Below are 23908 nucleotides of genomic sequence, written 5' to 3'. Positions count from 1 at the left end.
GAACATTTATGAGCGCGGAATCATGAAGCTTAAAGAAATATAGCAAAAGGTGATTGAAAAAAAATGGAAAATATATAATTGATTAAAAACTAAAATAATGTTTTATTCTATACCACAAAACCGAAATTACTTTGTCGCCATTCAATATTTTTTAAAGGTTGTGACGTCTTCTACACTTCTACACTTCTATAAATATATAATATAAATAAAATATATTATATAAATTCTACAAATAATTATATGTCTTAGTATATTAAGATAATTCTTTGTAACTATTGATCCAAATCAAATTTCTATCCAGAATTTCTGTATAAAAAGAGAAACTGTAGATTTTTCTAAATTATAATTCACAACAAGAAATTAAATATCGAAAACGTTTTTAAAGATATGAGGATATATTGAAAAATTCTTAACCTACTATAGAACCAAACAAAATTTCAAGGTCAAAATATTTTATTACTCAACATATTCCTCTATTAATTTGAAACATTAATTACAGCGAACCTGCAACGTCTCTAGACCTTTCAAAAAAAATGTTTCTTCTTGCTCTGCAAACCAGACCTCCACAGCTTTTATTACCTCCTCGTTGGAAGAAAATTTACGACCTTATAAACTTTTTTTCTCTTGAGGAAAGAGATGATAGTCGACGTAGCCAAATCTGGTGAATAAGGTTCTAGTAAATCAAACCATAAATCACGAATTTTTTTCATGGGCCTTTCCGATCGGTCATCATCTTCAATGGAAAATTTACTTCTTTTGAAGCTTGCAGTCCAATTTTTTACGGTCACATACGAAAGACATTGATCACCAAGGGTATTAAGCATATCTTCGTAAATCTGCTTACCTCTTAACCCTTTTAAATACAGGTTCTTGATGATGGCTTGATACTCCAATTTTTCGATTTTCACAATTTCGGTGGACATCTTTTTTCTTTTAATTTATTAAGTAAGTCTGGTTTATTTTTTTGATGTCAAATTTTACACTTACACTTCTAATAAGTTATTGTTCGTTGCTATGGTAACGTAATATTTTGTTTATGCATTGAACTGGTCTAGGCTAACTAGATATCAATACATCCTGGTATTTCTGTTATTTCTGGATAATGTGCATAAAATATTATTGCTGCATATGCTACAATAGAAGACGGTTATAATTAAGCACCCTCAACCCCATAATTTTGGTTTCTACTTGATTAAACATGTTTTTTTTTGTTTTGAAGGATTCAGTCAAATATATCATGTTCTATAATGTGAAAAATTGATAAATTTTTACAACATTTATAATCATTATATTCATAATCATTTGACAAAGTTTATTACCAGTAACTGTTGGTTTCAGTACCGAATTTGGGGTTTCATCTTCGTCTCCAGATAAGTAATAATTTAGTTCGACTGCCATTTTACGAGTATAATTGTATTCGATGTCTTTCCCATTTACGTTCTTCAATGAATAACGGAGAATCAAAGAAAATTGAGAAAGGTGAGAGAGAAAAAAAACAATCTCTATCCAGTTCTCAATACTCATAGGCTATCATCATTAAAGATGACCTCGGTGTATTTTTTTAGTCTATAGAATTTCGATACCTCTTAAAGCGATGAACCGATAATTCTCATTTAGATTTTCAGTTATTTTCATAAAGCTTCTTTTATTTTTAACCATGGCGTTATTTTCAAATTATTTTTGGAGATCATAAACTATAGAGAGATTTTTCACTATTTCTCTGTTATGGAAACATTTCTTGATATTTTTACTGTTCTATATTTTTTCAATAATTCAGTCTTGCTGAAATCATAGCACGCATTTACCTATATTTTTTCATCCTTCAAGTTGTTTAAGTTTCCCTCTGTGTGATTCTTTACTGTTTTTTTTTTTGATAAATATTTTTCATTATATTTAGCAATTTTATATTATTTATATAATTTATATATTATTATATAATTCTTTTATTTTATGCCAATAATCCTGACAATGAGTTCATTGGATAACATTCTTCAGGATCATTGAGTTTGCTCCAATTTCCTCTAATTTTCCCAGGATATTTTTTATTGACAATTTTTGAAACTTTAATATACCACTTAATCACGTTTTGGGTTACCTGTAGTATATCGTGAGTCCATTACTTGGTTTATTAGAAAATTTACGTTGAAATTTCATTTAACGACTTTGATCATTGGAAATCTAATCTTTATTGCCAACTTACGAAAGGATTTTCACATAAATTACAAATTACAAATCCGTGCACTGATATTTGGCGTCCCAAGGTTTTTGTGTTGCAAATAAAGTTTCATGACCTCAAAGTTTTGTAGTCATCTATCAAAATTAATTATTTAATCCACCACGTTAACAGTCAAAGTGGAAAAATAGCTTCAAGTACAAATTGCACATTGATTATCTGATTAAATTGATTTTAGTGATATTTGTGAATCGAGTTGTTATGCTTAATCTCAAATGAGGTTTTGAGGAATTTTTCATTGCTGGAAAATGCGCATTTTACATTATATGTAAAGTTACAAAGAGTCAGTTGTGGAATAGTTCTTGGAAATTTTAATGGAGATAGTTTTGTCAAGGTCAGAAGTGACTAATTAGTGAAAAAAATTCTTTAGCTTCAATCTATTGCTAGGACTACCCGAAACCTATTTTACTTATAACATATTATTACACGATAAACAATGATGAAGCTATGGGGTACGTGTGGGTTATTCTGAGATATTTACCTTCTCAGGCATTCATTATTTTTTTCACTTTAATGTCAACGCGAATTGTCAGGGTCAATATCATATTTTGATAAAGACTTAAAGAAAAGTCGAAACGTCAAATTTTATTTTTCTTCCAAAAATTATTAAAAAAACTAATTTTAAAAGAGAAGAGATCAAGAACATATAGATGCACAAACTGTTTTATTGAGTAATAATATAATATAATAAGAGATATACAGTGGAAATCAAGAGACCAGTAAGACATAGTTGTGTTCTTTATTTACTCATAGGAAATGTTCACTAAAGCCCTCGATAGTGATACTGGTGGAATAAGACTTAAAGACACAACCTTAAAGGGACCAAATATATGATTGTCACCAAAACTGAAGCACCCAATGAACAACTTTGTGTGGAAGGCGAAAGAATGGAAAGAGAGCAGAGGTATGACTACCTGACTAGTTGACTGCTCCGTGGATGACTGTTTAGAAGTAAGGATTCGATCTGAGAAAGCCTTGAGAACACGAATGCTCTGGGCTATGTATTCCCAGTACTCCTGTATAATGTAGAAGCTTGGACTTTCAATGGATATAGCGAGCGTATACTAAAAGCCTACGAGATGCTGAGAATATCATGTGACCGATGTAGATGTTCTGAGAAGAATGGAGACGGACTTTAATAATAATACTTTGTGAAGTGAAAAGAAGCAAACTTCTCATAATCTCTTAATCTAATAATTCAGCCAACATTTGTAGGAAAAAGATATATTGGAAGAAGAAGAATATCTTGGGTCGGGAACATGTGAAAATAGTTTAACGTCACATGATCTGACCCATTTGGGTCAGCTTCCATAGCCAAAATAGCTATGATGACAGTCACCCTTTGAAATGAAATGAAAAAGATGAAGAATAGTTCTAGAAATATTGTTACTAAACCTTAAATTTCAGTATATGTGTGCTTTCTATATCACAAGTAAACATTAACATTGTAACTGACATCTCGCTATGTGGAATTTGATTCTATAAATTTCCAAAAAACTCAAATTTTCGAGAAAATTGTTGTCCTGGGATGGTATAGAAAGTATATATCGTGGAGGATCAAAATAGTGAAGAAAAAAGCAAAACTGGCTGTAAATTTTGATATAAGTCTGCAAGAACCCGACACGTGTAGCCAAGACAATATTTTTTAAGTAAAAATGATGCAATTACGACTTTGATAGGCTAACTTATTCTTGAACCACTATTAGGCACGTCATTGTCAACAAATACCTCTACTTCATTTTCATACAGAAACGCCCAGAAAGCAAAAGATTAAAATATGGTTTAAGTGGTCCTATTAACCGCTTGAAACAGCCCAAAAGATCTTGGTCCTCAGAGAGGATTTTGGAGGAAATCTTGTTGGAATATTAGAAATCATTCATTAACGGCAACTTTTGAATATCATCACTACATTATCATCCTAACTTTCATTGTTTTAGGTCACTCTAGTTTACACATACTATATAATTTGTGGAAAGTGTAACTGTGCCAAAAAGTGATGTTAGTAAAATGACTAAATTAAAAATAAATTCATATATTTTGATTATAAATTTGCTACAAAAAATTACCATCAAACTATAAAAGCTTCTACTTCAAAAATCATTTGAAAATTATGATTCGATTATATGCGACTAAAAATAGTGCGAAATTGATGTCTAGCCATTTATAAATAAATCTTTGATCCTGATCAAACTAATGTTGAAACGAATGAGAAGTCTCAGTCTGAGAAATTACTTCGAAGACAATTTACTGACATTATAAACTGTTGGACAAATTATCCTATCGTTAAAAATAATTTATGTCAAAATATATTGTAAGAATAATAGAGTAAATAACTACCATGGATATGAATATCCTAAGGATCCTAAGGACTTTTCGGAAAATACAAATAAAATAAAATCAAAATGGACCGAAAATTTAACTGATACTGTCATACCAGATAAAGTGAAAGAAGTTTTATCTTTAGGTGTCAAATATCTTATGTAATATTGAATGCAACACCAATCATCTAAATAGTGAAATTCAAAATATCACTATCACTAATTTCAAAAATAAATTGAAAAACAAAAGACAACAAAACAATATCAAACCTCAAAATATAACTAAAACCAAAGAATTTATAAATAAAAATAGAAATCTCAAAATTTTGAAAGCAGATAAATCTAATAAAAATAATAAAATACATAATATCACTTTGAAACGCAAAAAACTGATAAGCTTGAAAAACGTAGAATCTTTGTAATAACGTTTCTTATTTACTGTATATGGTTTCGTACCGTTTAATTCTTTACGCTAGTTACTTAACAATTAAGTAAATGTTTTAGATGTATGTATGTAAATAAATATTGTATGCCTTGTTGAAATTCAATGTAGAAATAATACTTACGGCCTTTTTGTAGGTAGAAGGTATTTGCCAGTTGTCATGAATATCGACGAAGGCATATTCCTGGGAACAGCTGACTTATACTTTGTTTTCAAATAGCGATCCAGTGTTGGAAGTTATTTTATAGAATATTAATTCAATATTGAATGGTGCAAGAATCTGTAATACAGAATATTACAATAATATTTTTTACAGATAGTGGTCGATAAAATCTGAATCTGAATTTCAAAACAATGAAAGAAATTTTATGTCAATTTTTTTGCTTTATTCTTCGATATTTCTTGAAAAACCGTGGAAGCTTTGTACCTCAAAAGTTAAACAGCAACGTTTAACAGAAATGTAAACATATCAGGGTTAATTTTGAAGGAACAACCGTGTACGAAATTCATTTTCCAAAAATTTATTGGTGAAAAGTACTAAATGATTGAATGATTATTAGACAGCGTTGATCTTTGATAATGGTTTCCAAAATATGGTGACACGACTTGATAAATGTTTAAATGTTAATAGTCACCATGTTAAAGTGTGGAAAACGGTTGATACTTGACAAAAGATACTCAAAGTTTATCGAAACATTTTTCACTAGAATTGTTCACAAGAATGTTAATCAAAAATAATAAATGATATTCCCATGGAAACTAAAACTGCAAATTAGATTTGAAAGAATCAATTTTCAATTCGTTATTTATGAGTTATGAATTTGGACACAAAGTAATCCTTTGTTATTGTTAAAGTGGCCCTTAAAAATAGTTTTTTTGCAAGTTTAGACATTTCCAGCGTTCTAGAATATCTAAATCAACTTTTGATTTTGGTATTGGATTCTGTAGATCATTAGTAAATTTATTAAGGAAGTTGACTTGAAATATATCTCTAAATATTAGATATTTCTTGGTTGCAGGAGCTTTCCCCAGAAGAACATAAACATTCTTTGAATTTTTCTCTTGTTATTATTCTAGTAATTTGTTGACTTTTCAGTAACGTATCTAATAACTTTATTCTCAAGCTCAAGTCTAGTTAGTCTAAAACTAAATTAATCCCTATTACTATCAATTTTGTCCTGTACTTAAGCAACTCCTTATTGATAGGATGATAGGAGGGCTATGATTCAGAAATGAAGACAATGTTGACTATTTTCGTTGAATATAAAGGTGTTGTGCGCCACGAATATACTTTGAATGGTCACAGGATCATTAAAGAATAATACGTTGAAATATTGACAAAAATGCGTGAATTTTGAACAAAAGAGCTACCGACAAAGCGTCAGAAAATAGCTTTCTTTCTGTGAAATAATATTCTCGTGAATAAATAATGAATTGTAACTTTGAATCAACTTATTTTTTCTGATCCTTCGATTTCATATATTATAATTGAATTTCAAAAAAGATTTTGTTGCTTAATTGGATATAATATATGATATAGAGGGTGTCTCATAAATAATGTCGGTTTCCATTGTTCATTTTGTTTATTAAATAATCATATACGATGGCAGTTTTTTTTCGAATTTTGATCGTTCCGTGCAGACGCTATGCGGGCAGAAGAAAGCGGGCATGCGCTGTAGGCGATTTCGAAACTCTCGCACTACATATTCCGCCATTGTTGATATTCAGGTGTCAGTCGGCGTTGTGCTACAGACACGTAAACATGTCCGCCATTCTTGATTCTCCCGCCAAGTGTGAATAGCGAAGTGTGATTCGTGTGATACTACAGGCTGAAGGCAATAGTGCTGCAGTAATCCATCTTAGAATGAGTCATGTGTATAGAGAGAAAACTTCATGAGTGATGGTGTTGAAAGTTTAAAGATAGCCGAAATGATGTGTATGATGAAGAGGGCAAATCTGTCGTTTTAGATGACTTTTTTCAAAGAGTTTACAGATTGGTTAAAGAAAACCAAAGATTCACCATTAGTGTTTTGTCTACGGAATTTTCAGAAGTTTCAAGGTCTTTTTTTCGCTATTGTTACTGAACGGTTAGGCTACATATGCGGCAACTGTCTTTTAAGAGGGTATTGAAAAGCTTGTCCACAGATATGACAAATGTCTTAAACTGTTCGGTGATTATGTCGAAAAGTAACTGTAAATCTTTTATTTTTAACCTATCGGAGGTTGAAAAAAAAAACGGTCCTCGTATAAAGTCTTCGAATTATAGCCCATCGTATTCTATGTTTTCTCCCCAACTTTCAACAAGCTCTTTGATAACACCATTCTTTGGGCTTAGATGCAAAACATTGTCACTCTGCATTTTCAACATCTTCTTTGAATCTAGATTTTGTCCCATACAAGAATTTCACCATGAATCTGAATAAATAGTATTCTTACGGTGCATGTTCTTCGATCTTATTCCGCACAATTTACACATTATGTGGTTTGGTATTGTCTTGTTAAGAGAGCCAATTTTCGGTTAACTGAACCTGAATATTTTTTCAATTAAATGGAATCTAGAATGATTTTGGAGTACACTTAATTTTTATATTTACACTAGACACACAAGACTTTCCGCTTTGGATTCTTTAGATAAATCCATTTTTCATCGCAAGTAACAATGTGTCTTATAAAACGATAATATTTCGGCACAGCAAGGAGCTGTTTACACACTTTTACTCGACGCGACTTATTGCTTGAATCTAGGTTAATTCCTGTGGCACAACTTCTATATATCTCACCTATTTTTGTCAAATGGCGATGTATAGGCTTTAGAAGGTCGAAGAAAGTCTGTAATATTGTTTTTCTACTGTTTTCTTAGTAACCTCTATATTCCACACAGATGCACGAATTGAGCTTGAACGATCTTCAAGCGTCAATTTCCACTGTTTCCTGTATTCCTCTTCAATTTCACATATTTTTCTAGCTGCTTCAGCTATTTTATATTTTCATAAATTAAATCCGACATTACTTATGAGATACTGTAAACCACGAACACTTCCATACATTCTCAATGCAATTGAAGAAGAATTTGAAACTCTACGCGGACCTCTTGATATGCTTCGCCAGACCTGCTCCTCCTTGGGAAACGTTGCCGTAAATATATTGTTCAAAATGAGCATCAATTTGAACACTTACAGTAACCCTTTTCCGATTCTCTTTGGTAATTTCTTTTCATTAATTCACTTTGACGTCTTTTTATTCTTCTAAGTATTATACGAACAACGAATATTGATGACATGTTTTTATCTATTCCTTTGAATACCCACTACATTGGCAAAATGGTGCTATGTTTATGAATAAAAATTTTGCAGATATTAGAGGATCTTCCAGTAATTGATACTTTCCTGCGACTTTTCACCTATTTGAATAATTCAACTCAATAAGATTTATCAAAATTCCATTTGCATTACAATAATAAGAAAATAATTTATCCGCAGTATTTAGTTTTCATGTTTGATTTAGAGAAAGTTATTAAATTTCAGGTGTAAAATACATGACTTAATATTGGATCCATTATAATATAAATTGTCTAACCTTGACTGATTTTTATCGATGTGAAAAACCGGGAGATAAAACTACACCACTATACTCCCACTATTAATGGTATGTAACTGATGTGTATTTTAAACCTGTAACTTGTCCCCGGCATCCTCAAAATGCAAACTATTTTTCCATTACGACCTTGACGTGTATGCGGAAACCGCAGACAACCAGCACGAGAATATTATAGTTGCTTCGTTTCACCGTGCTATGCACACGAAACATCACCCATGAATTATTACAATTTAGTTTCAAGAAATTATGGGGCTATACACAAAGAACCTCGCTAGATTTTCATTATTATTATGGATCGATATAGAGGGACAAAAAGTATATTGAACAATTGGTGACACGTTCCGTAACTGAATTTAAAAAAAAAATATAAATAGAACTATGTATTCTAGGTCTTATCGACTCATTGATACAAATGTGAATAGAATTGTTTAAAATAACAAGTAAATCATGATTGAACTCTCCGTTCAAAATTAGGATATTTCCAAACTTAAGTGGTACTTCTTTTGATGTCAAATATCAAATTTTTATTTAAACAAAGTAACAAAGTTAAAGTAATATTTATGAAAACAAGTAATCATTAATTTCATTATTTCATTCAAGCTTATAATGATGTCCATTGATTATTTTACGATGTTCTAAACACAATCGAAATTCGTTTTGAACATTTCTAATGATTTGGAATAAAGTTAATCTACATATATTTACTATTCATGCTTTTAGATGCTCAGCAATTGTCAATATAGTCTCAGAAACTGTGCCTTTCAAGTATTACCATAATAAAAAGTTCGAAGGATTGAGATCTGGGGATCTCGGTATTCCTTTTTTAAACAACCCCAAAGCTAATTTTACATGTTCCTTGTTGATTTTGGTAAATGTTTAAGCAACTCACCATGGTCACTCCTGTTGTATATTGCATGATTCCATCTATATCTGATTTTGTTCTGCTATCGGTCGGTCCTGTATGGCTTAGATGGAGACGCGTTAGAAGAACTTCATCTCTGCGATTTTTCGGTAGTATTGACCATGGTTTTACTAAGTCTTTCACTTCACGAAGTTTATGTGTGGACGTTGACCATTTGTTTTCCCATGAGCACTTTACGCTTTAGGATTGATTTAATATATATCGGCAGTAGTTAAAAAGCTCACGCACTCCACACTGTATTTTGCATGATTCCATGTATAACTGACTTTGTTTTAACTATTCTAATGGATATAGATCTAGGGTTATTAATTATCTGTTGGTGTAACACACGATTCCATTGTATTTATAATACTTTTCACTCTTTCTTTCGATGCATTCTATTTCATAGTTTTTGCTTTGTGCGTTTCAGTCAATACGAAAAGAGCTATGCGTTGCTTATGTTTTCAGTTTCTATAAAGTTCACTCCTAAACATTTGCTTTCCATCTATTTTTCAATATACGTAGGTACGTTATTTCAAGGTTTTATTTATATGCGTTACTACTTTTCTTAATTATACTTCATATCATTTCAGTATTGCGCTTCTGTGAGTATTTTCTATATTGTTAAGCAAATTTTGTTTTGTTTCATTTATTTATAATTGATTGTACGCGAAGCTAGCCTTCTATATATCTATTCTACACGACCTGAATTAAGTTATATTTTTGTTCTCGTCTTCATTATTTTTCTGCCACTTTTCTTTTCATAGTATCGTATATCATGATCTTCCTCTGTCTATTCAGGTATTCTATTTTCTGAATTTATTCTCTGTTTAACTCTCGTCAACTTGGCATCCCACCTCTCCATCTTCCTCTGTCTATTCAGGTATTCTATTTTCTGAATTTATTCTCTGTTTAACTCTCGTCAACTTGGCATCCCACCTCTCCAACGTCTTTTATCTCTAGTATTCAAATGGAAGAGTTGATAGTCTCTAGTCCGTTCTAACATGTTTGTTCTTAAAATGAATTAAAATAGATAAAATAACTGTTTACTATTAATTCCTTTACTAGTGCAAACTCTGCTCAATAATAATTAAGTATTAAACATCTTATATATAACTAAATAAACATCATAATCATCAAGATTTAACACATGAAAAAGTAATAAAGACCGAAAGTTCTTGTAGATCATGCTTCAAATTTGAAATTACCATTAAAAATTGAACGTTGGTTCGGAAACTATGATTGAAATCTCGTTCCAGGTTAGGATTCACAATCAGCTGATAGATCTACCTGAACCCCGGATATAGTTTCCGAAAAGCCCTTCATAAGAATTGGGAGCAAAACACAAATATTATATTATTAAATGGGTCTTAAATTGTTCTGAAATACCACCAATTGACTTTTCATGGCATAACATGAAAAAGGACGTGTACGTAATTCCTGCACGATCGGGAGCAATGAGATCTAAATTTCAAGAAATATATTTTGAACTGTAGATTGTTTGGGAAGTTCTTCTAGCTTCCAATTTGCTCTGCACCTATTCCTAAAAAGATATTTTGTGGGTGATACTGCATTTCATAGTTCTGCCTACGAAATATGTAGACTCCTAAAGAAGATTAATTTTCTGGATTTTATCCGATTTCTTGAGGTGTTATCATTGCCCGTTCGAGGTACTTAAGTCTTTTGTTGAAATGGACAGGAAAATTGATAGAGTGGATGCTCGGCTGTCTCTATGATTTGTGCGCTGTTTGCAGTGGTCGGTCTCTATCATTCCTATCGTCTTAGGGTGGTTTTCAACAGGATAATGCCCTGTCAGAGGACCAACTAATAGTTTATGTCGTATCTATACCTTACTTAAGGCCTTATTTGAGTGTTTCTCAATGAAATCTGATCCTGATCCTGTAGTCATCTATTCAATTAGTTGTTGATGTGAATTTTCAGGACAGATTTTTACTCTGGTCCAAATTATGGAGTCATTGCCCTTTTTTGGCATTGCTGTAAGCTTCCTCATTGCATAGTATCTTAGTAACTATGTTACGGCTACTTTGCTTCTATAAGCTAGTGTTTTTAGAGATTTTTCATACTCCCTCACTAGCATATGCCCTCAATAACCTTCAGGATCTTCAAGAACCCTTGGCTATCGGAGAGAATATAAATATGCTGATTAGCGAGGTTTCTGTTGAAACATATCTGAGCACATATGTTTAGTGCATGGACTACTTTATGATGATTAATGAGACACATGCAAAATTAATTTGCGACATGCGAACAGTGCTAACGAATATACTATACTGGGTTAATATTTTATGTGAAAAAGTAGATTAAGTCTACAATGTCACTACATGCTTTAAGGATTTAAAAATGAACAAAGCATGTCGAATCAAAGGTTGCAGTCGTAAATAAACTGAGAGTAAAGAACTTGGGCGACAAATGTAAATCCGTCAAAACATACTTTTCAGAAAGAAACACCCGTTTTCAGTTTCGCTGAAAACCATGGGAGGTACAGCTGGCCGTTAAAGTTTACAAAAAAAAACGTACAAGCGAAAAAACGAAAAACCACACACATGGTTAAAAGAATTAAGTATCTTGGCTCGCTTCTCCTATGAAAATTTGTTCAGTTTAAATTTTCAGTCAGTTAGTGCATGTGCTGAAAATAGTCAAGACTATACAGTGCTATTCATACGTCCGGAATGATTCTGTATTTCATTTCGCGAGGATATAACTGACATTTATAAGGATTATTAGTGTTGTTTTTGGTGTGCTTAACAAGTGATTAAAGTCGCGATGTGATACAAGATATTGTGAAAATTATTCCAAATGATTACCGTAGCCAGGAGTGATGTGGATGTGCATTCAACAAGTTTCTCTTCCAAGATATTTTCATTGATGGGAACTGAAAGTACTACTATACATAGGAGTAAAACAATAAGTAAGTTGTTTTTATACAATTGATAGGATATTAAACGTTAAAAAATATCTGCATTAATCTTAGTGACTCCGGGAAATAATTTAAAAGAAATAAAGACAGTATCTGCTATATATCCTCGAAATATAATAGGTTCTAAGTTGTGTTGAATATCATGATTTGAACTATAACTTTTTTTCTTGGTTTTTATGAACAATGATAGAAAAAAACATGAAATGAATATAAATATTAGTCGAACCATGATTTTTATTATTAGGTTTTCATATAAAATTAATAAAAAATAATACCATATGAAATGAATTTTTTTTATTCCATTTCGTCAGTTGAATAAAAGAAATTTGCCTTTTACGTTATTAATGAGATTAATGAGATTCTGTATCATTAAACATAATAATTTTTGTAGTAGCAAGAATAGAATTACTGTTCAAGGAATTGATCTTCTATTCGAACTAAAATTTCAGGTAATGAGGGTGTAATTACATACAAACTGAATTTTTCAAAATTTAAATCAAAATTGTGTTTGCCTGATTGGGGATTCACTCACAAACAAAGGAGAAAATTTAATACAGGTTCCAACAATGGAATAACTTTTAATTATTACAAAATTCGCATCAACTGTATACTTGTTATTAGCGATTCAGAAAAAATTAAGTGTTTTATCTATATATTTGTTAAATTAAGTTTAAGATCAAGATTTGTTTAAGGCTAGTATTGTATTAAGGTCCCAAAATTTCGAATGGTAGATTTGATGATGATCTTTTTGAGTTGAAAGATGGAAATTTTGCGATTATGTGTTTTATAGTCAATTTGCAATTGCGGTTGCTACATTTTGGTTCAGGTTTCCCATATGGATTAGTCGCGGGTGGCCTAGATGGAGACGCGCTAGAAGAACTTCATCTCTGCGATTTTTCGGTAGTAATGACCATGGTTTTACTGAGTCTCTCATTTCACAATGTTGTCCATTGATTATTTGACGATGTCCTAAATATAATCAAAATTCGTTTTGAACATTTCTAATAATTTGTAACGAAATTAATATACATTTACTATTTGTGCTTTCGAATGCTCAACAATTGTCATTTTAGTCTCAGAAACTCTGCCTTTCAAGTACTACCATAACAAAAAGGATTGAGATCTGGGGATCTCGATACTTTTTTTTAAACACCCCCAAAACTAATTTCACATGTTTTTTGTTGTTTTTAGTAAATTTAAGTAGTTCACCATGATCACTTTTTTTGTATATTGGATGATTCCATCTCTATCTGACTTCTGCTATGGGTCAGATTTCGGTAGTATTGACCACGGTTTTACTGAGTCTTTCACTTCACGAAGTTTATGTGTGGACGTTGACCATCTGTTCTCCCATTCATTGAGCACGCTTTAGGATTGATTTAATATCGGCAGTAGTTAAAAAATTCACGCACTCCGCATTATCACTATTTACAGCTTCCTTAGCGGCCAGTTCTACCTCTTTGTTTTCTTCTATTAACGGAATAGCTTTGTTTCTACATTATTGGAGGTAATATTTTAAAAATTTTGTTAACACTGATGAAATGCAGTAAATGATCTCACAACCATAATATTTACAAAAAAATAATCTTTAAACTATGAGAATACGCCTTTTATCTTGGCGGGATTACAAGTTTTTTTATTAGGCATGAAAGATCCATCAAAGTTTACCTATTATTTAGAAATTTTACAGGTTGTATCAATTTCACTACAAATTTTGGTATTTGGGCTATTAAGATTTAGATTATAGTACGCTATAGTTATTATAATAGAATAATTAATCCACATATGGCGCCAAACTTTATGTATTATACATTATTCCTACCAGGATTGATTAATACACCTTTTTTAAATTATCAATTTCCTACATTTAACGTGAGTGATTCGCTGTTAAACTTTACGAATTTTCCTCATACATATGTATGATACGTTTTTCAATAATTACTTATTTTTATATTGTTTATTTTCTGGGAAAAATCTGTAGTCTGACTTACCTACCACGACCGGTAGTTTGACACGATTTAAACATTTTTTAATATTTTCTCTCTAAGACCTAATGCCAAAACTATAAAGTCGTTACAAACAAAAGGTAATGTAGTTGTGGCACGATATTATCCGATAAGTGCGTTCCAGAAAATGGTTAGGTTATTGTATATTCATATTTTTATAGGTAAGGCACTTTTTCTGATAATTGATAAGAATATAATCGAACTTATAAGAAAGTACACAGAGGAAGAATATGAATGGGAACTGTCCACTGAAAAGTTATATGCATTTTTTGCAATTCTATATGCACGCGGCGCATTTGAGTCGAAGAATATAAATATAGCACTTCAATGGAATAATAAGTAGAACCCGCCATTTTTCTCAAATACTATGTGTAGAGATGATTTTACGAACTAAGACCATATATTACCATTGACAAACAATTGTTTCCAATGAAAGCAAGGATCTACGTAGCAAATTTATAATAAACGGTTTTCCATAATTGTGTAAATATGAAAATAGAGAACCCTTACCTTCTCTTGGAAAGTTTGTCACTATGAAATTAGTAGCACTGTATATAGAATTAGGAAGAAATATAGCCACGGACAACTTTTTTTACTCGCCTACTTTAAGCAGCCAAAATTTTAGCAAAAAAAACTACAATTGTTGGGACAGTTAGAGCAAATCACACACACATCACACATCACACTTTTCTCAACCAAACTCTATCGCTCAAATAATAGTATGATAGTTTAAAAAGCCAAATCAATGCAGAGTTCAATGCTCTACTTCGTACAAGTTGAAGAAAATGACACCTGAACACCGGAGACAATTCAACTGTATAATAGCACCAAATTTGGCATAGATGTGACCGAAAAAATTTTTCGTTAAAATCTAAATCTCATAGATGGTCCTTACAAGGATTTTTCAATATCTTGGATTTAGCCGGGATAAATGCATGGGACGAACGAAATTTATCTAAAATGTAAACAGTTCGTATGCAAAAAATGTACAATTAGGAAGCCCATTTGTAAAAAATGTTGATTATGTATTTTTGAATAAAAGAAAAAATTAGATTTTTATACTGGTGTGCCTATTGGTTTGCTTCCAATATTAAAAATATAAGACTGGCCATTTGACCAGTCGCGGTAGGGATATGTGTTAAAACCACTTTTAACTTGTGAAAAGGTTTCCACACTGGTAAAAGTATGAGCTCGATATTAGACTCATTTTTGCCGTATAATCCTGTTGTCTTTATATAAATTTTTTTTTCTTACACATTTTGCTATTTTCAGTATAACAACTTTTAAATCCTGTTATATCCGTGATTTCTACTAAGATTGCAATATCATATTGCAGTATTATATTTCTGAATATTTTCCTGTTTGAATACAATCAGATACATTCAAATATTGGATATGTTAATTTGAATTTATATTTGTAATTTCGTTAACACTTTAAGTAATTACATTTTTCTATGGTCGAACAAATTCAAAAGAAGCAGAACAGAATTAAGCAAAATATAATGTTTCATTTGAAGCAAGCGGATATGTTCCACCATTTTAGCAATAAAAATATGATTTGTTATTATTCGGACTTGACCAATGCACTGCGGTTAACCAAACTATCCGCCGTTTTAATTGGTTAACACATAAGATTTTGTATTTTTACGCACGTTAATAAAGTCCATATGGACTTACTCTTTTGTTAAATGTACAGGGTCCTTCACGACGATCTGAAACTATATGTATATGGGAAAGTACTGCGACTAGTATTCTAAAAATTTGCTTTTTCCGAAATGCTCCGTTTTAGCTAAAATAATTTCAGTTTTCTGAAACTTCCGGTTATACCAAACTTCGTTATTTTAAACGGAATACTGTGGTTTTTATTGAATTTTTGAAATAAATGCGAAATTTCAATAAAACTTTATATAATCTAGCTACGTAATTTTCGATTTGTTGTATATCCAAATTTCAATGTATTTGGAAATTCTTTAGCGTCACTTATATGATATATCAGAATCAACTTTTATGTTTTAAAAAACTTTTGAGGAATTCACAAGGAGCTTTTTTTGCTTATATAAATGGAATTCCTCGATTAAAAAAGTAAAAAATTAGGTTTTTAACACGTTATCATATAGGAATAAAAATAGCATGCAAAGGTAAACATTAAAAACATAATAATTTTTCTCTGTTTATTATTTGATGTCACTAATAGCGCATATGGTAACTATATTTTGAAGGCAAATATAAAAAAAGAAAAATATATTGGTTTATTGATAACATTTTGTTCTCAAAATCTCATTATATGTTCGCAACTCTTCTTGATTGATTTTGAAATAACTTTTTCAATGGTATAGGTAATCAGCAAATTTTCCTTTGTATTTCATTATGTAGCCCTCAAATATCCGAGATAAAATATTCCTCTTCCAAAGTTTTTGAAGAACTTTCAGGTATTGTGAACAATTTATTGTACCAGGAAAGAATATATCACGAAGAATGATTGTATGTATTCTAAAAGAAGTGGCAATTCGTTCCTCAAAAAGTCGAAAGATTTTTCTTCATTAACTGTCCACCTAGAATTATCGACGTTTACACATTTCTTAAGATATATCGGGACAAAAAAAAACAATAAGATAAGAGGTTTCCGCTGCTTTGATATTAATTAGTTTACTTTGAATAAAGCTACTTGAACTTTTATGCTCCGACTTGGTCGAGAGAAGTCACAATATCTAAAATATATGATACAACGCCCTCTAGCATTCACTTTGTTAGTTAAATTGCTCAGCGCTATTTCGAATAAAATCAAGTTTATAAAAATCGACTAAGCAGAACCGGATTTATACACTTTTTTATAAAAAAGTTCCTACTTTCTCCCACTTCTTATTTGAAGAGATAGACAGATACCGCATGAAAGCAAATTTGACAAATAGCATGAATGTAAGCAGTTTAAATGTGCTGGTGACTGGAAGTTGGAGGATATACATTGGCACGTCAGTACCTTGTATGTGCCATTATCTTGAAGATGTGATACATCAATATTTTCAGTTTTCCAATGTGCACACAATGTGAAATAATTTGATTTAACCAGAAAAAAAAAGGGTGTATTATTATCATATTTCAACTCGATTCTCAGTGCATTTATGAATTGATTATTTTGTAAAAAAAATCAGTGAATAATATCAGAAGAATATTTATGGAAAATCACACTATATAATTCCATAATTCAAAAAGAACAACTTGTTTTTATTTAGATTTTTCTTTTTTCTTTTAATTTGGTATCATATATCAATAAATTTTCTGCTTTGGTAGGCTCCATATATTTCAAAATAGTACGAAATTTTAACTTCAAGTATGCATATGTACATACAGATTTGGGTCTCGTAAGCACTACGACCCAAAGGATCTCGGATGTTCCCCTTTCCTGCTGCTATATTGGTGAACCCTGTGTTTACAGCTAAACCATTCATTCCATTCCTTTTAAAAAGTCTAGAATGTGGGATGGATTTAATTGCAAGAGATCTCCGTCCTCTATTTTAAGCGCTTCCAGGTGAAGCGCTCTGCAGTTCGTTAGTTGTTTCATACTTCGAGAGAATGTGGATTGAGGTTTCGTCTTTTGTGCAACAAAATCTGCATGCCGCATTATCTGCTAGATCTAGCATCTTCACGTGATTGTTGAGGCGACAGTGTCCCGATAGAACTCCTGTTAGTATTCGTAGATTGTTCTTACTTAAATTGATACATTCAGTAGATCTACTCTGGTTATAGTTTTCCAGAAAAACCTTTTTCTGTCTCAGCCCCTGTAGGTTGTCCCAAAACTTCCTTGTTTTTACCTTCAAGAATGCTCATCTGAAACGTAAATGCTTTTGTACCATGAATTTCAATTTTTTATCTTTATCTATACTATAACCATAAATTTTTGCCAAACGCACTCGATTTTATTAGAGAAGATGTTATTTACCAAGTCGATGAGTATCATACTTGTAATTTCTCTTCTAGGTATTATGCCAAATTCTTCTACACCACTTGAGATAATTGGAATACGTAATATCATACCTCGAACCGATTTATTCTATACTAATATAAATTTAACTATTTTTGCAGCTTCTCCAAAAGAAGGAGAGCCACGGATCATCATTCCTATTTCTCATTATAGATTAATTTGTATACCAGCAAGAAAAATAATAAAAAGCACAAACTGTAAACAATATTGTTTGTTAATAATTAATATGATTCAGCATTATCTTACATGGTCAGTTTACCATAAATAGATGGTAACTTTAGAAAGGACCAAAAAAATAATTAATTGATAACAACAACCAAATGTCAAATTTCTGCTTAAAAATCATTCCTTTGGATGTTTTACAAATCCGTATAACAAAATTGGAATAATTTTAGCAATTGTACGATTTCGCTTCTCAAAATATTTTGTGGTATATATTCATTTCATGTAATACGACTGTCAGTAAGGTTAGTGCAGATTTTAATACAAATGATTTTAATGAGAATTTACTTTCATTTTACATTTAGTAGCATTATTGGCAACAGATATGCAAATAAATTTGGCAAGACAGAATTAGTGCTAAGTGCACAATTTTAGTAGAATAAACAATATAATGTGCAAATAAATCGTGGCCAAATTCGGACTGTTAGATTTAGTAATAGTAAATAGTAAATATTCATAGATTTTATAAAGTGAAATGATATAAGTTATAATCAGCATTAAATAGATTGTGATAGACTGATTAGAATAATGAAGGTAAAATTAGAAATATGCGATTTTGAAATTGACTAACAAAAAATATTAAGATGGAGAAAGATGCCCTTTTTGTTCAACGCTGTCTAATTATGTTCCATTTCATTTTCCCTTAAGCCCCCAAATGTCACTCTCTACACCTATGGTATTCTACTATGGAATATATATTTGGAAAAAGTGACATGAATTGCAAATGATTTATATCCCATAAAAACATCTTCTAGCATTTAAGAAGTTAGCGAGAAGTAGTGATACGACTAGATTATAACGAAGAGGCTGTAAATGAATGAGATGTTTACGAAGTTTATAAAATGAACCAGAAGATAAGGACTAAAAATTACACAATTACACAAATATTTCGCTGGGCACAGTGGACAATGCTTCCTAGTTGAATGTTGAGGAGAAGTTTTGACAATTCATCAAATGCTATTGAGTGGTGCTCTGTGCAAAAAGTGAAAAGGGTTGCTACAAAGTTCGTTTCTCGTGCTTTGACTGAAAACCATAGAAAAATCGAGTAGGAAAATGTTGTACTTCAAAAAAACAGCCTTAAACTAATCAATGAGTCAATCAGAATAAAAGCAACAGTCACGTTAATGGAAGACGCTATAGTCACCCGTCCAAAAAATTTTGCTAAATCTAATCCAACATCAAAATAACGCTTTTTTGGTGTCAATGGTATTGTTCATACAGAAAATGTTTTTCCACGTCAGAGGATTACTCAATAGCAAAATTAGACGCAATTTATAACATACAGGATTTTTCACCATAACCTGCATTTAGGCCCAGTTTGATTGTTTCTTATTTCCATACATAAAAAAAGAAATGAAAGGTCACCGACTCCACAACAAGAATGATGTCAAAAAATAAAAAAGGAATGAGCTTTTAGTTATTTCCAGTAGGACAAATTAATTTGTCGTAATGTAGATTATTTTGGAAGGAATACGTGAAAAAATTGGAATTAAATATTTTCTCGCGCATGGAAAAGATCGATTTATTTCTTAGTTTATTCATTCTTTCTCAGGAGGATCAATAAATTATTTTTTAATTTGTGCTCGCTCCCTTCTGAACAACACATATTTCCGTTGTTTATGTTGATTTTATCAAGATGAAGTTTTCTTGAAATAATAGTTTCAAATTTAGAATATTTATGTTAACTGTTGAAAAATATTGGATTGGAAGACTCTTTAACGAGGTTCGCATATGGCTGTTCTATAATTAATAGCGTTGTAAACTATCTGAGATTATCAAAAGAATGGAAAATTGTAAATCTGTTACGTTCCAAAATAATAACGTAAGTTTTGATCGTGTAATGTATGTGACTTAGTTGTTTATTTAATTATTTTATGGATTTCTGTGATGATGATAGTTCAGGATATGAATAATGGTTTACTAGTATATTTTTATTACAGAATCTGAACATCATATGAACATTTTTATTGAATTTTTAATGTAAAAAATTCTTGTTTTATCTATAGAGTACATAAAAATAATGTTGTGTAAATGTCATTCGTAAAATCCAATGTGAGTTTCAACAATACAAAGTAAAATTTTTGGTTCTTGAGTGAAAATATCCTTAATACAAAATGCAACGTATAAAAATTTATTTATTTATAATTTATAGTAGTAAATTCAAAGAAGCGTTTTTACGTTTCTCCACTCCAAACATTACAAAAGTTAAATAAATATGAGACGAAATAATTTGATATTAATATCGGACAGACAACGCACGATGAGAGGAATAGACAGAAAACGCATGGATAAATAGACAGAGGGAAGGACAGACAGAATCTTTGTATAAGCTCTAAGGGTTGGTACATTCATTCCTCGGGCTTCGACATACAATCATGAAAAAGATTGAGTGTGAACGTGTTACGCTGTGAAAGAACGGCTTGAAACTGATTTTTGTCAACAGTAATTTTGCTGACGAGTCACGGTTATGACCCGGAATCAATGCAACAGTAAAGTCGTCGCGTCGTGCAGAAAAAGGTCATCAAATCAAATCAAACGTATAATCGGAATATTTCGACTTGTGTTTCAAGCTGTGAATATTCTTCGTATGAAGAGGTATAGAGAGAAAAACGAGCAGACAGAGACTAAAAAAAAGGTAACGAACGAAAAGGCGGACGGACGAATGGAAAACACATGGACAGACAGACGGACGGACTGACAGAATCTTTGTATAAGCTCACTCTCCTGTAACAGTGAGATATAAAAGTATGTTATGCTCTTTTCGATTTATAGCATTTGCGAATCAACGAAAATGTGGAAACAATTTAAGATGTTGAGCACACGGACCGTCGAGTGCCAATTGATCAAATGCCAGTGGTTAGAGTTGGAGCTCTTTTCAGGGAATTCTAAAAGAATATTTGGAAATGAAAAGGGTTGGTACGTTTATTCCTCGAGCTTTGACATACAATCATAAAAAATATTGAGTCTGAACGTGTTGCGCTGTGAAAGAACAGCTCTAAACTGATTTTTGTCAACAGTAATTTTGGTGATCATTCTAACTAAAAATGTTTAAGATGTGTAAATGTGATTCTCAAATTTATTTTGATTTTGTTTTGTATATATATATATAATAATAGTCTTTTTCTTAATGCATTAAAACTGATTCGTGTATAATACCAACTACAGATGTCAAAAATTGATAGCCAGCTTCGGTTCTCCATTACTATACAGCAAACAAGCATTTAAAAAGTTAATTTCTGTATTCTCATAAGACTCCACAAGTTGCTGTTCTTTACAGCCGACTTCAATTATTTGGGGTTGTTTTTTTCGTTATTCGTTTACAATTTAACAATCCATCTATACAGCTTATACAAATCGTTCTTTGCTGCTTGGTTCGGCGAACATAATTACCAAACACAATTCAAGGGTAAAATAGTAAAATAGAATTTCTGCGAAGTTCGAATCGTAATAAGAAATACTCTTCCTTGAAACTGCTCTATATAGCATAGGAAATGGTACCTCCTTAAAAACATCTTCTAATAAACGAATAATCCTGTAAAAAGAAAACTGCATATTTATTCTATAGGATCAAAGTGAGATTTGATGATGTAGTGTTGGTTTAACCAAATTTAAAATCATCATTTATGTCAAACATGATAGATTTACCTTATCCAAAGTCTGGACTACTCTAGTCAATGTTTCATTTTGGTGTTTTTCTAGTGAATATGACCGGTTAATAGGTCTGTTTAAGATAAAAGGAAGCGGAAGATTTTTTTATACCGTGTTCCTTGAAACAACTGGTTGATATTTAAAATAAATAAATCTATACAAATATAACAATTTCGTGGAATTCATAATTTTATTTGAAAATTATTTTGACGGCTTTGACCGAACTCCAATTGAAAGATCAAACAACTTATATTAATCACATTAATATATTTTTATATCGAATGTCTTTCATTTCACTATTTTCAGAAAATTTGTCTATTTAAAAATATTCTTTGTCAGACTGGTTGGAGCTGATAGACATAAATCAGTGGAGCTGTTTTCTACACCTTGGACATCAAACAAACTAATATATAATTTTCACAGATTTATTTAATTTTTTCCGAGAAAAATTTTCTTTAGTTAATTTTTTGAATAGAATATAATTATAGACTAGTGATGCTGACAATTTTTAACCTGACAGAAATTTGCTGTGATTTGAATAAAATGGTTGCCACCTACTAACATGATAAATATAGTTTAATAAATATTCGATTTTATCCATCTGAATGTTCTAAAATGAGTTTACTCCACATTGTTTAGTTCAAACAATATAAAAATTGATGCAAGTCATATTCGAACAATATATAAAATTGGCAACTAAGTCCTTTCGCTTCTTACTGATAGATAGCAAGTAGTGCATTATTTTTATTAAAGCTATTAGTTGTGGGTTAATTTTAAATGGAGGAGAGGAACCAAAATTTTCAGCATATTCTACTTTTTTATTTCCGTAAAGGAAAGGAAGCTGCTGCGGCTTAACTTACGAATTGAAAGAAGTTCATTTAACACAAAGAATCAACATTTGTACGTTAAACTCAATGAAACCGACCCTTTTTTGAAAATAATCACAACTGGTGATGAAAAATGGGTCCTGTACAGTAACATAATTCGAAAACGATCATGGAGCAAACACAATGAACTAGCACAAACCACATCGATAGATGAAAAACAACAAAAAAGCTCATGTTGCCAGTTTGGTGGAATTACAAATGTAATGTGTTTTTTGAGCTGCTTCTAAGGAACCAAACGATCAATTCTGATGTTTACCTTCGACAATTAATGAAACTGGATAAAGCAATCTAAGAAAAACGGCCCGAATTGTCAAATCGAAAAGGTTTAGTGTTCCACTATGATAATACAAGAGTTCACACATCTTAGGTAACTCGTGGGAAACTATTGGAGCTTTGCTGGGCAGTTACGCTTCATCTGATTACCATTTATTTCGAAGTTTGCAGAATTCTTTCAATGTTCAAACTTTCACAGATGACGATAACCTTCAATCGTACCTGATTCAGTTTTTTGCTGATAAGGACTGGACATTTTATGAGCGCGGAACCATGAAACTGAAAGAAAGATAGTAAAGGGTTATTGAGCAAAATGGTAATTATATAATTTAAAATTATTCCTTGTAAAAAAATACTACAAAACCGAAATTACTTTGTCGCCAACCAATAATAATAATAGCTAGTGTTTGAAAGTAGACAGGGATTAGAGAAATATGAATGAATGAGGTTATATTGATCATTTG

At 31.2% G+C, this 23908-nt stretch overlaps 1 protein-coding gene across 1 annotated transcript in view; it reads right to left on the bottom strand.

Moving 5' to 3' along the window:
• Positions 1-5226, bottom strand: part of LOC130895613 (uncharacterized) — a 32576-nt gene extending 27350 nt beyond the window's left edge. Inside the window, exon 1 of the mRNA XM_057803018.1 lies at positions 5118-5226. Coding sequence (XP_057659001.1) covers positions 5118-5173 — 56 coding nt within the window. The 5' untranslated portion in view covers positions 5174-5226. The remainder of the gene's footprint in view (positions 1-5117) is intronic.
• Positions 5227-23908: the final 18682 nt, after the last annotated feature.

This window comes from Diorhabda carinulata, chromosome 6, assembly GCF_026250575.1.
Source record: "Diorhabda carinulata isolate Delta chromosome 6, icDioCari1.1, whole genome shotgun sequence".
Taxonomy (NCBI): Eukaryota; Metazoa; Arthropoda; class Insecta; order Coleoptera; family Chrysomelidae; genus Diorhabda; species Diorhabda carinulata.
The sequence above is the reverse complement of the archived record's forward strand: the minus strand, read 5'-3'. Positions and strand labels throughout refer to the sequence as shown.